Here is a 14405-nt window from a genome sequence, read left to right as displayed (position 1 = left end):
TGCTTGATGTTGCTGTTGTTGACTGTGATATGTTCAGTGTAACTGGTATTCTGCATATATTCATCGCCTCCGTTTCGCCCTTTGCTGATCTTCATGTTGTGATCTTTGCAGCTTGTGTTCAGTTTGTTTACCTCTTTTTGGCCTAGATGAGAGCTTCAGACAAAATCATGATCACAAAAGAGCGATCAGTTCTAGCATCATCACAATGGGATTCATTTAACATCTTCGCTGCCACGCCCGTAGAATTTACGGGCCTGAACCGAGGAGCGCTGTGTCTATGGTCCGTAGTAGGATTTATGAGACTGTGACAGAGGTTGTTTTGATACCAATTATAAGTGAAATTACTGCTAAAATCTTGTAATTATTATTGGAGTATCCTCCCTTAATGTTTACCTCAATTTTCCATCCATTTGAAAGTACATTTTAGCTCGCGGAGAATAGATCTAGATATACACACAAAAATTATTTACTAGCAGTAAACACAACAGATGGGCTTATACGTAATATATGTATTGTACAAGCGTTGTATAAGGTAGGAAAAACCTCACACCCCCCCCCCCCCCCCCAGCAGTGCTACTGACTGAAGTGTCTTTAGGCCATTCCCAAGGGGGGGGGGGGGGGGGGGGACATTAACATGTTTTGTGCTCAGTACAATTGTAAATGGGCTGATTCATCAATGTCATGCTCATGACTGTGCCTGAACTGCATACCGGGAACTGCTGCTTTTCTTTCCCAATCCTTACTATTGTCATTTTTCCTCTGCTGCTTTCGTATGTTTGTCACTTTCTTGTGACCCACTATTTCCGGGGTGACTTGATAGTGGAAGCAAACTTTGTGCTGTTGAGGCTAGAGAGGTGAGGAGAGTAAGCCTGATTCCTCGTTTGGACTTCTCTGTTGACATCCACCCCTTGGCGCTCATATGACCTTTTGCAGCTGCGAGAGCCGTAAAACCTTACTAAAACAAATAAAACAAGGAAAAGCCTCTTGTCACTTCCTCTTTACCTACAAACACTCACACAACGTGTAGTCCCTTTTTGGGGGGTCTCAGTTTATTACTCGAATGTGTATTGTCATGTTTATGTTGTTTGGTGGTGCTGTTTCTGGCATCATGTTACTAAATCCAATTTTTCTCCATCTACCTTTCAATTAAATCCCCCCCCCCCCCAAATTACATTAATAGAAATGTGGTTCAATATAGAATGTACATACAAAAATTCATGAGGAAATAAAAAAGTTATGTGAGGTAGAGTGGGGTAACCCCTGAGCAGTTTGGTTCATGGAATTGCCCCCCGAACAGGGGCCTACTTACCTGCGGCATTGAAGGGGTTAAATACAAACTTCTCATTCTAAAACTACTAACCTGCATAGTTGATTTGGCAAAGGCAGCTCTTTCGAAAACTTTATCTTTTTGTGCTCATCAAACTGAGCACTTATGTCATCGGGAGACTTCTTGGAAACATGTTCATTCCTGTTGGATACACCACAATAAGAGAACACTCAGTTTAATCTTTGAATGACACATTTCCATATCATGAGTGTCAAAAGACCAATCGACTTCAAAACAAACTCTTTCAAGTTTGAGAGCTTCCCTGATTCACATTTTGATTGAAGTCATTTTGCCAGACAGTCAACTGTACTTGAGATATTCAAAACTTTGAAAATGTTAATGATGGCACTTAAAAATGACTTCTGACTTATCCAGTCCCCTCATGATATTCACTAAACTATGAATATACCTGTGTATAAAAAAGCTCTCCTGATAAACAACTTTTACCAATTACTTTTTGGGGAGATGGCAACATTTTCATTCTTTTTGTGCTATGCATTTAACCTGCCTTTTTATCAAGGAGTTTCATAAATAAAACAAAGCAAGCTCCCAGAGTTGTTGTAACACAACACTTTCTCTAAAATTTAGACACATCAATACAAACAAAGTTCAGAAACACTAAAATAATTACTACTGCTACCGCAATCAATTTGTCAGTCTTCTCCTTTGCCTTTGAGTTCTGCTACTAGATCTCAGGGGCAGTCAACTGCTGGTTCTTCAGCCTGCAATGCAACTAATGTTTGTGTATGCAATTGTTTTTCCTATTTTGTAGGGCCCCTTGCCCTCAGACAGCCACATTCTGATTTCAAAAGTATTCTGCATGTTCTTATACTGACTAGAGTATTTTTAGTTTTGGTAGGAATTAATTTTGAAATTTGCGCCGTGGCGGCCGAAGCCTACTCTTATCGATTTTAGGACCACCAAGGGATCTTTGATGTGCACAACTTGCACACGGGACCTCAGAGATTTTTTTTCTCTCTTATCCAAGAGAGCTAGGTGTTAAATCTTACCAACCCTAAGATCGGGGGTGTGGCTGAAAGACAGCAGTAACAAAGAGCCAGGAGTAACAGTAGAAAGAGTCAGAAGTAAGATGACAGAACATGATTAGAGAACAGGAAAGGAGGTGAAAGTAGAACATTTTGGTGAAAGAAATTTTGTCCACTCTTGTCAGGTTTCAAATCCGGGATCTATTGAGTGAGAGGCAAACACTGTACCTTTGTACCATGACGGTTCACACATCATACACAAAAATACATAAAAACCTGTCACACAAGTAGACCTCATCAGACAGCGGTTGCAAGATGGAGGGGGAAGCTCTGAAGAGGTAAACGGTGCACACGAAAAAAACGGTTATTCCCCAAAAGGGGTCAGTACAGCTGATAGTTGCCTTCAGTAGTTATGGAACTTGAACAGTCATCAGGCCACATCTCTTTTGGTTTTTCAAATGTGGCATTTTCTGTTCACAAGCACTGCACAAATCTGATATGTAGCATTCGCTTCTGGAGGTTAACTTGCTGTGAAGACATGTGTATGTCCACTTGGGCCATCCAAAGAATTTAACTCCAACATTCATTAACAGCAATATCATATCAATATACAAGCATAAAGGCAGAAATCTACACACCACTCAACAGGGTTCGCAGTTGGAAGAAATGGGCGGAAGCCAGCAATGCATTCAAACACAAGGGAACCAAAGGACCAATAATCCACAGTCTTTGAATAAGGTCTTGTTGCAAATAACTCTGGGGCCTGGAATAAAACCATAAAAAAGAATGAAAAAACGTATGTCTCAGAATCATGCATTATAGTATCAGTAAACTAAATTCCATGATTTTGAGTAAACAGAGAACACATATTTATAATGGAGGTAAAATTTATTCAGTGTTGTGTTATGTTTCAATACTTGTCAGTGTCACAGGGAGTTATAATCACATCATCGTTCAATCACTGACATGCTGTTCAGTCATATGTGAACATATAACTTGCACAGGAGAGTAGCGCACATATTCATAGACTGCTGCTATAAGTCCAAGGTATGTATCTTTTTAATCATAATACCGGAGAGCTTTTTAAATACCCTACTGATGACTAGACAGTGTTTCTTATCTTAAAACCAGCGAGCGTTTGTTTCCCTTACAGGACACCAGGTTAACAAGAAAATGTTCAAGAATTTACAAGACGTAGATTCAAATCAAGAACTCAAGTGTGTTGTACAAGGTTCAGGAAAAAGCATCACAATAGTAAGTAAAAGCAAATGGGATAAAAATCCAATAAACCAAAGTCAATCACAAACAAATGGGATAAAAATCCAATAAAACAAAGTCAATCACATAAATACGTGCTTGAGAGCATTCCACCATTGAGTTTTTTCTGATTGAGGAAAAGTAGAATAATAACATGCTTTTGAGTAACACAACCATAATGGCTTTTCTCACCCCTGACTTTTCATTTTCTCAGTGTTTGTGTCTCCTCTTTTAGTTCTCTCTTTCTCTCGATCTGATTATCCCAGCTGATCTCCAATTTAAAAAGTGAACAGGAACAGAAAATACCAATAATGTAGCGCAAATTATAATTTAACATACCAAATACTGCATAGTACCAACAAATGAGTTGCACACACTGCTCACATCCAACTCTTTTGCATAGCCCAGGTCAATGATCTTGTAAAGCGTCTAAAATGAAAGACAATTATGGCAAAAACATAATATTACACACTGGATGTTTATTATTTTCTATCTAACACACACATATAGATTGTATAAATGATATTTCTAATTAAAAAATACAGCTATAAAAATCTTTAACTGAGCTGAGCTGACCTGAAATTTTTCAGAAGCATAAAACAATGAGAATTTCTTCCAAATCCAGGTGATTCAAGGGCACCATTGGAAGTCCTACTTCTTTACCATCCCTCTATCGCATTTGTCGGTCTCGTATTTTCCTACCAAGTCATAACAGTCATAACCATCATCATGCCAACGTTTTTCTTTTAATCAACAGGGAAAAACCCCGCTTGCATGCAACGATTTTGTATTTTTACTGTATGTTACCTACTGGTATACTGACCTCAGTATACCAGCAACTTCAAAGCAATTAGGTAAAATATGCAATGAAAGTAAAGTTACATCTGAAATGTTTTTTCAAAAGAACATAAACACTAACATTTAAGGATTCATGTAGATCCCAAGAGGTTCATACAAAATCAGGAAATCAACACAGGAGTGTGGCCTATAAACAGAAATATCAGAAAAAGACCGTAAGCAAATTTTGAAGCAACTTGGCAGGCAATTTAGATTTCTATAAAGCTATAAAGTAATTCAAATCTGGTTTGCTGTAACAGGATGACTTCAGTTTAGTTCCTCTCTGCACAAGTTACAAAATGTTCCCAAAGACAAGACAAAGAAAGAAAGATAAAAACTTCTACCGTTGCCACGAACAGACACTACAGGAACGTGTCAACTATAAAGTTGCTACGAATATGCCTAATGGAAAAAAATATTATATATATATATATATATATATTATATAAAAACCCATAATTTACAAGTACAAAAATATTGAGACACTCCTGAGAATGTATCTCAGACCTAACAAGCCAGCAAGATGAGCTCTAAATACTGCCATTGCTTGATCCTGGTTAATTCACAGGAATAATTGTTTCCTCCTCAGGTTTCCAGTACAAAATCTACAGCTCGGACTAGTAAAGTAAATACAACCTTTACAAGTCCGAGCTGTAGATTTTGTACTGGAAATATGGTTCCTATTCTTTGTCTTAGGCACATAAGTTCATGACAGTCACCAATAAGTTAAATTGTGTACAATATACACAGTGACAAGAGAAAACAAATTAGAAGTTGCTGATAGAAATAAGATAGTTAAATTGTGCTGAATATACAGTGACAAGAGAGAACAAAATAGAAGTTGCAGATAGACTTTTTAACCAAATATAGTCGAACCTGCCTCAATGGACACCTGTATAAAACGGAAAACTGTCTTAACGGAATCTCCCCGCTCCCCCTTTGATATATTCCTCTTTAATTACCATGGAGGTGCAGTGCTGTGTTCGGACTTTTAAGTGCATTTTTTGCTGTATAATTTTATTGACATTTTTCGGTGAAATAAGACCTTTACCAAACTGCTCGCCATTTTCCACCATTACGTATAGCCCAGCCATGTTATTAAACCTCCGCCCCCAGTGCCTGAGTTCTTGTCATCATGCTCAGTACTTCCCGCAACAACAGAAACGGAAGAGGGGGAGGAAAGGAGGGATCAGGGAAAAAAACAAGCGTAGGAAAGCCAGACCCTTTGTACCAGCTATTGTGTTTGGCAACACAAGGTCTTTAAACAACAAATTAGAAGAACTGTCAACATGCTGTCGACATTTTAAAGAATACCGTGACGCTTCGTTTCTTGCGTTCACCGAGACATGATTTGAATCGATGATGGCCGACTCAACAGCACACATGGACGACTTTCACATTTTTCGCTGCGACCGAACCCTTGCTGCCGGAAAGACCAAAGGTGGCGGCATGTGCCTCTATGTTAACCACTGCTGGGCACACCGTAACAACATCACTCTTAAAGAAACACTATGCACCCCCAACATTGAACTCCTTACTGTCAACGTGAGGCCTTTCTACCTGCCCAGGGAGTTCACTGGTGTCATCATCAACGTGGCCTACATCCCACCCCAAGCCACGGAGAGCGAGGCTGTTGAGATCCTAGCGTCTCGCATTCACCAGCAAGAGCTACAGTCACCGGACGCTGTCATCTTGACTCTTGGTGACTTTAACCATTGCCGTCTCGACTCGTCACTTCCCCACTTTCACCAATATGTTACGTGCGCCACAAGGTTACAAAAGACCATCGACCTGTGTTATGGCAACGTCAAGGACGGCTGCAAGTCTCTCCCCCTTCCACCGCTGGGAGACTCAGATCACAATAACATCCTTCTGATCCCAAAGTACCCCCCCCCTGCTCAAGACAAAGAAACCAACAACCAGGATGATACCATCATGGACAGACGACACGACCGAGCAGCTACGGGGATGCTTCGACTCTACAGACTGGGACATGTTCAAAGACACCTGCAAGGACCTTGACGAACTTACCGAAACCATTTGTGCTTACATTAAGTTTTGTGAAGAAACTGTTACTATTTATAAAACCCTTACGTACTATCCAAATAATAAGCCATGGGTAACGAAAGAACTGAAAGATCTTATAAAAGAAAAACGGAAAGCCTTTAGAAGTAATAACATGAATGAAATGTACTTGATATCTAAAAACATTAAAAGACAGATTGCTCATTGTAAACAAGCGTACAAAACTAGAATTGAGAGCGAATTTCAGACAAATAATATGAGAAATATATGGTGTCCTCTTTGAAAAAAATAACGGGTTATACTGCAGCGAGAGAGAGTGTGCAAGTAAAAAATGAAAGAGACTATGTAAATGAGCTAAACAACTTTTATTGTCGTTTCGACTGTTTTGATTTTGAGAATGAGCAGCGTGATCTTAAACAGAGGCTAAGAGATGAGTTGAGCAAGGAGGAGTGTGTTGAACTCATGGAGCGGAGTGTTAAAAAGAAATTTCAAAGTGTAAACATAAACAAAGCCTGTGGTCCAGACGGAGTGAAAGGGAGACTGTTCAGAACTTGTTGTGAGCAACTGGCCCCGATATTTACTTTCATTTTTAACCTGACCCTACACAAAAACTACATTCCTACAATATGGAAAACATCTTAGGTAATACCAATACCAAAAAAGCCTAAAATATATGAAATAAATGACTTAAGAACAGTCGCTCTTACATCCATTGCTTTCAAGTGCCTTGAAAAATTTATCCTCTCTAATATTCTAGGCTGTGTTCATGGAAATCTAGATCCATTCCAGTTTGCATACAAACAAGAGAGGAACGTAAAAGATGCTGTACTTGTTTTTTGTGACTCTATACTGAAACACCTTGAAACATCTAAAACGTAAACGAGAGTACTTTTTGTAGATTTTTCATCATCATTTAATACAATCCAACCGCATATTGTCATTGAAAAACTTCTGAGTCTGAGAGTTAGTCATCATATCGCAGCATGGGTCCTGGAATTCTTGACAGGTAGACCACAATATGTGAAGCTAAACAACACAAAATCTGACACAATTCTTTGTAACACCGGCGGTCCTCAGGGGTGTGTTTTGTCACCAGTTTTGTATACTACATATACCAACGATAATAGAAGTAAATATAAAACAACACGCTTAATTAAGTTTGCAGATGACTCCGCTATTATTGGATTAATAAACCTTGATGAAAAAGAGTATTTCGAAGAAATATGTAGGTTTTTTAAATGGTGCAACTCAAATTTTCTAAAAGTGAACCTCTCAAAAACAAAGGAAATGATTTTTGATTTTAGAAGAGAAAAACCAACAATCCCACCACTCGTTATTGAACAAGAAACTATTGAAATCACTGATTCATACAAATATCTTGGCCTTACAATAGACAACAAATTTACATGGCAAAACCACGTAAACAATATCGTTAAAAAGGTAAACCAGAGGCTGTACTTTCTGAGGAAACTAAAGTCTTTCAATTTGAATCCATCCATCCTTCAGATTTTCTACACCACCACAATAGAATCTTTGATAAATTTTGGAATCACTCGCTATGGTAGCAATCTGGGAAGGCAGCACATTATAAAACTAAATAAGTTAATAAAAAAGGCATCAAGAACAATTGGTAGAGACCTAAGTAACTTTGAACATCTGTACAAGACAAACATTCTAAAAAAGGCGGAAATAATGCTTAGTGACCATAGCCACCCACTGACAGCGGAATTTCAACTATCGACCCGCAGTAAACGATACATTTCCAAAAAAGCAAGAACAGACAGATATAGAAATTCATCCGTACCAACTGCAGTGAGGTTACTGAACACACAGTGCTACAAATGAGAGAGAGAGAGAAAGAGAGAGAGAGAGAGAGAGAGAGAGAGAGAGAGAGAGAGAGAGAGAGAGAATGTTTTACGGAGCGGGTTGTCCCAGCCCGTGAGACATGTATTTACTTGGCCTAATGTCCTGTCTTGTTGTGCGTTTGCGTGAGTGCACCTTTAAGTCTAACTTTTGTAACGTCTACTGCCATTGTTAACGACCAAGACAAATTTCTCCCTGCGAGATGAATAAAGATTGTCATTGTCATTGTATATAACGGAAACCTGTCCAACGCGGAAATGGAAAGAAAAATCTGCTCCCTTCCGAGGGTTTCACCTGTCTAAGACAGAAAATGCTTTGCTCGCTCAGCCCAGATTTGAAACAAAACTCGCAAGTTTGGTTTCGCCGGCTCTAAACTTAACGCCATGGCCATGCCTCCAGGCGAGGAAGGGGAGTAGGGATGCAATTGGGGGGTAGATGTTATCCTATCATGTGAGCCCTGAGCGATGCAGATGGTCAGGGTAGTGTGGGTGTGAAATCTCAGGACTGCCTGTGAGAGTGCTCAAGTAGCGAGCCACTACGGAAACTTTCCTGGGTAGCCAGAAGCCAGAGGTGTGAAATTAGATTGACCAATGCCGGCCACCCTGATCGTACGGCCAGCTGAGAAAAGAATTCCTCGAATCGTTGTTACATGATGGCAGTGAGGGGTGGCATTGGTTGACTGTGCTTGTTGCACAGGTGGGTGGGGCTATGGGTGGAAGCAAAGAAGATGTTAAAACGTTTCTTTTTTTAATAGGTCAAGCAATGGTCCTATGAAAGGCAAGCACTGGTGGTAATTGGACAAGTAAGACTGACGTATGTCATTATCAGACAAGACAGTAGCTGAGAGGTTTGAAGTTTTGACAACTGCTTGCTGATCGGACAAGCGATCCTTGATCCCATCGGCTGGGCTATTGAAACCCCCCTCCATCTCCCCCTAAATTCCCCTGTCTAAGACGGAATTTTTTTCTGGCTCCCTTGGGATTCCGTCTTACACAGGTTCGACTGTACAAGTCAAGCAAGAGCAAAAAGCAAGTGAAAAATTTTTTTAAAATCCAGAATTTAATTTTTTTGTGATGCTAAACAGTCATTTTTTCGCCGTAAAAATGTCATAGTGAGTCTGAAACAGACTTTTGTTTCGAGATATCATGCTTCAAAAAAGAAATAATATACTAAAATCCTGATGTTCTCAGTTTCTCACAATATCATCTTAAAACTGTTTTGTTTTAGTAGAGGTTTTATGGTGCTCGCAACTGCATAAGGTCATATGAGCACCAGAAGATCAGAGGTGTTACAACAGAGAAACAAATAAATAATAATATATAGCATTTGTATAGTGCATGTCCCCACTTGAAAGCAAGCTCTCTGTGCTTTACACAATATTATTACCCCAGCAGACCATAGAATACTCAGAAACATTCTCAGCTTCCCGGGAAGCATACAGTGCAAGCAGCTGGTTAAGCGCTCAAACACTAACAAACTGACAAGATCTTTCACTTCTATAGCTGGGTACCCATTCCCACCTGGGTGAAGTGGGAAATATTAGTGTAAAGTGCCTTTCCCAAGGACACAACACCGGGCCAGCGGCTTGAACCCCCGAACCTGCAACCTCACAATTACGAGTCCGGTGGCCTAACCACTAGGCCACCGACGCCACAAACAAACATAAAAAAGAAGAAGGGGAGATAAGCACGATAGATGTTTGATAGGAAAGAAGAAGCAAACCACATGAGAGCACCCACCAACCACCCACGAAGAGGAGGAATGCATGGAGGATAGAGAAAGTTGAACAAATAACAAGAGACAAGAAAGATTATACGATAGTGTCCACTGCCATTCAATTTTTAAAAAAGAGAGAGAGAGAGAGAGAGAGAGAGAGAGAGAGAAAGAGAGACAGAGAGGGAGAGAGAGAGAGAGAGAGTCAGAGAGAGAGACAGAGAGAGAGAGAGAGAGAGAGAGAGAGAGAGAGAGAGAGAGAGAGAGAGAGAGAGAGAGAGAGAGAGTCAGAGAGAGAGAGAGAGAGAGAGAGAGAGAGAGAGAGTCAGAGAGAGAGAGAGAGAGAGATCCCTTAAAACTGTGTGACCTCGTGTGCTAATAAAGACACTATAACGACATACATAAAACAGAAAGCGATACAGAAATAGCGTTGGATAAAACAAGAACATACAACCACAGTGCCGTCACAAGTACAAAATTTATAATTACAATATCAAAGAAAGCTTACCCTCACTACCAGTTTCCCTCAACAGTGAATTACCTTGTGCTCATCGACATGCTTCAAAACAATATTCTCAGGTTTCAGGTCTCTGTGAATGATGCGGTTACTGTGAAGGTATTCAATGGCACTTCCCACACCGGTCACCAGCTGGCGTATTTCACTCTCTTTCAAACCACAGCAGTTCTCTGGTTTGTTCAGTACCTGGTTGAAAACAAAGTTTTACAGTCCAGAGCCCAAAAACAAAAAATTGTTTGGAAATCAAGGAAGCTACTTTATGCACCTTTTTTTTCTTGATTTACAAATTTAAGCAGATTATTAACATTTTTCGATAGTTGACTGGAGATCAAAGTAGAGACTTTTAAAACTTTATTTCACGATTTACAAAGTACAGGTGGATTTTTAACATAATCATTAGGGCTGTACCCTGGTAGCAAACCCACTCGTGCTCGCAAGCCCCTAGTTTAAGTCACAAGCCTCAAATCACTAGGTCAAATCATCAAATCAAATCACAAGCATGATAAGTTGAGTCTAGCGCAAACTGTAACCTCCTTGGTCTAGTCTAAACTTCAAGTCCACAGCAACTAGCAATCCGTGAAGCCACTCGTGTCAGACCTCTTCATCATCCCCACCCTGCTTGCAATCCGCGAAGCCACTTACGTCAGAAAAAGAGAGAGGAGGAGAGTGAGAGATCGCGCCCACAGTGTCAATGTGCGGCGTGGTGCTGTAGTTTGCTCGATTAATCGAAAGCTTGCGCAAAGCAGCGGACAGCCGCCAAGTCTCAATTCCCGTTCGCAGCCACAAGTCCCACGATTCACACAGTACTGATTTGCGCTAGGCCTAGTGAATTGTCCCAGGACAAGCTCGAAACCTGACCTGCTGACTTGTGCTGTCTCGCTGTAGGAGCGAACGGGAGGCCGCAGGACCGCTCGATGGCGGCAGGACCCCTCGATGTGTGAACTTTGAACAGTGGAGGAAGGGAGAGGCTGGGTTTGTTTTGGTGCAAGACATAGAGAGCTGAAGTTATTTTTAAATTCCCGCTGTTGATCAGCTAAGCGAGTGGATAAGAGAGAGGGAGCGTGGTATTGTAGTAACAGAGACCTAGGTTTCTGGTAGTAATAAGAATAAGTAGACTTAGATTACCCTAGAATGGAAAACTCCAGGGGTCGTTGTGATTGGCTTTTGTATCGTACGTATGTAACCTATTTTGTAGATGTGTTACACTCACTGTGACATAATACAGAACATTTAGGAGACGGTCTAGACCTACTTCAACCCAATGTCAGGGCCAACCTGGGCTGAGAGGGAACAACGCCCCAGCAGAAAGACGGAGGTTCTCAGTAAAAAATTTTCCCCATACGGGAATCGAACTGAGGTCTTTTGCGTGCGACGATGAAGCGCTTGGCTCGTGCACATTAAAAATAAACAGGCCTTTACATCGTAAGAATAGCCGATCCAATATTAATTTTTAAGAGCATTGAATAGAGCTTTTGGTTTTCTACAACCGAACTATGAAAAAAAAAAAACGATCTTGCACTTTTGGTGCAAGCCTCTCAACGCAAATAACCAGAGAATCTTCTGTAATATGTACTGAGCCCACAGCCATGAGAGTTTGCGACGTCACGACACAGTACAGCAGGACTGTCCGCGAGTCACAACTCACCGGAAGTTCCCTCCGGTAGCAAGTGGGAGGCAAAGCAAATCACAAGCCTGCTCACAAGCTGTCCGCTGTTTTGCAAGCCTTCGATTAACCGAGCAGAATCCTGCCCTAATAATCATTGTGATAAGAGACCCTGAAAAATTAAACCGGTGAATCTGCATGTGAATGGAAGCCCATATCTGTTAAGTTGTAAGAAGAACATTATTGTTTTAAAATCTCCTTCTGCCCTCACCCATCTTTCTCTTGGTACAGAAGAATCGCAGTAATATTATCTATGAACATTGAATGAACCAGACCACTTGGTTTTCTCTTTGAGAACAAACAAAAAACAATCTTTGATGTCTTTCTTAGTTTATAAATACATGAAGTATCCATGGAATGGTGCACACAAAAAAAGTATTATATTATATTACCGAAATGCATTATTATACCAGTAAAGCTCCATGATTCCAAAAGGTTAAAACCAAGCTTAAAACTGGATGGTGTACTGTAAGGACAAGCAATGGCATCCTAGCTTGCATGAATTTGTTCATTTTGTTGTTTCCTTTTCGGAAACAACATGTTTTGTATGATATTTGTGTTTTCATGAACAACATTGAGACACAAGTTTCTACTAAAAAGGACAATCAAAGAGTTGTTCTTTCTTTTCCCCATAATACTCAACAAAAAAATGATAATTTCAGGTACCTTTCTTAAATCTCCACCTTCACAGAACTCCATTGCTAACACAGGTGGGTCTCCAGGCTGAGGTTCCAACATACTGGGCAACTCCACAGCGTGAATCACATTGTCATGATTGAGTTTTCCAATGATATAAACTTCCATCTTCCATCTCTCCCACATTTTCTCCTTCATATCTCCTTTTAAACGGCATTCTTTTATTGTAATCTGGGCCTTAGTCTCCTGCAAGAGAGTAATCCAAATCCAGATATAAGAACAAAACTGGTGAAAGGGAATGTAAAGATGTATTTATAGCCTCTCAGCCCTTAAAAAAAAAGCCTCACATGAATTCATAATATCCTCAGAAAGCCAGTGCATTTCAGTTAACCATCTAAACCTTTACTACAAAGGACTTGCATCATTCCTGCCCCTCAGTTGCATCATTCACACAAAGTGGAGTCCGCTTAAACTGAAACCTGCAAAACCGCCAGATTATCTATGGTTTAGCCCGGTTTTCAGTTTAGAGGAGTATTCGAATAGAAGAAATAAAATCTGGGCTTTCATTTTCTTTCAGCTTACCACTGTTTTCGGATTAATTGTGTTCAGTTTAAGTGGACTCCAATTCAAAAGTACTCATTTACAACAGAGTGAACTGTGGACAGTAGTCTGAAGTACCCTTCTTGGACATACGGATACCATGTCCCTCAGTACAACCAGACAGCAAACATAGAGTTTGTAAGTCCTATCGTAACCTATTGTAAGTCCATGAGAGATCACCAAACAGTCTTTAGGATGGAAGAAAAAAAGGCATTAGCATAAAAGAAAGCGGCACTTAAACTTAAAACAAAATGGCACTTAAACTAAAGACTGAAGATGAAAGTATAAAGGAACTCGGGTGCAACAATCTCGGATTCAACGAAAACTCGAATTCAACAAAGGAGATGGATTCCCTGGGTTTTTTAAAATTCATTTAAATCAATATAAATAACTTGGATTCAACAAAGACATAAATGAGCAAGCTCTAATTTAAAAAAGTCACTTGCAGGGTGAACAGTCCTCACTGCCGTGGCTTCCCCCATTTTCCTCCTGCAATGCACCTTATGATCTATTCCTGGAAACCCTCCGTAGCACCTGCATCACGAACAACTATTCACTTTGCCTATTGTTTACATCGTATGCAACCAATCAGTGGCCTTCTTTCATACCAGCACACCCATTGTTGGCACACACACGTGTCATAGCATCTGTCAGGGTCGGACGGGTGGCCAGCACAAGTGTGACTGGATGTATGTGTGTCCTGGGGAAGGGGGGCACAAGCGGTCCGGGTGTGGAAAGTCAGTAGAGATACAAACACGTCGGTCATTTACCCCCTGGCTACAGATCAACATCACAATGATAAGCTACTTTTGACGTAGATCTATGTAATGAATTGTGCGCCGGGCTGACCTGACCATCAATGATTTATTTATAGAGGCACCAGCCATCCATGTCCAGGTGCTGTTTCAGCCTCTTTTTCCTGTATTCGGATTAATAATATCTTTTTGCCAGTTTATTGTTTCCGCTTCTATGTACCCCATA

At 40.4% G+C, this 14405-nt stretch overlaps 1 protein-coding gene across 1 annotated transcript in view; it reads right to left on the bottom strand.

Annotated features, from left to right (window-relative positions):
* Nucleotides 1-14405, bottom strand: part of LOC101856649 (inhibitor of nuclear factor kappa-B kinase subunit alpha) — a 55501-nt gene that overhangs the window by 26211 nt on the left and 14885 nt on the right. Inside the window, exons 3-7 of the mRNA XM_005096553.3 lie at nucleotides 12855-13070; nucleotides 10550-10711; nucleotides 3910-3999; nucleotides 2952-3076; nucleotides 1361-1468 (exon numbers count right to left, since the gene is read on the bottom strand). Of these exons, the coding sequence (XP_005096610.3) occupies nucleotides 1361-1468; nucleotides 2952-3076; nucleotides 3910-3999; nucleotides 10550-10711; nucleotides 12855-13070 (701 nt within the window). The remainder of the gene's footprint in view (nucleotides 1-1360; nucleotides 1469-2951; nucleotides 3077-3909; nucleotides 4000-10549; nucleotides 10712-12854; nucleotides 13071-14405) is intronic.

This window comes from Aplysia californica, unplaced genomic scaffold, assembly GCF_000002075.1.
Source record: "Aplysia californica isolate F4 #8 unplaced genomic scaffold, AplCal3.0 scaffold00131, whole genome shotgun sequence".
NCBI lineage: Eukaryota > Metazoa > Mollusca > Gastropoda > Aplysiida > Aplysiidae > Aplysia > Aplysia californica.
This window is presented reverse-complemented; position numbering and strand designations above follow the sequence as displayed.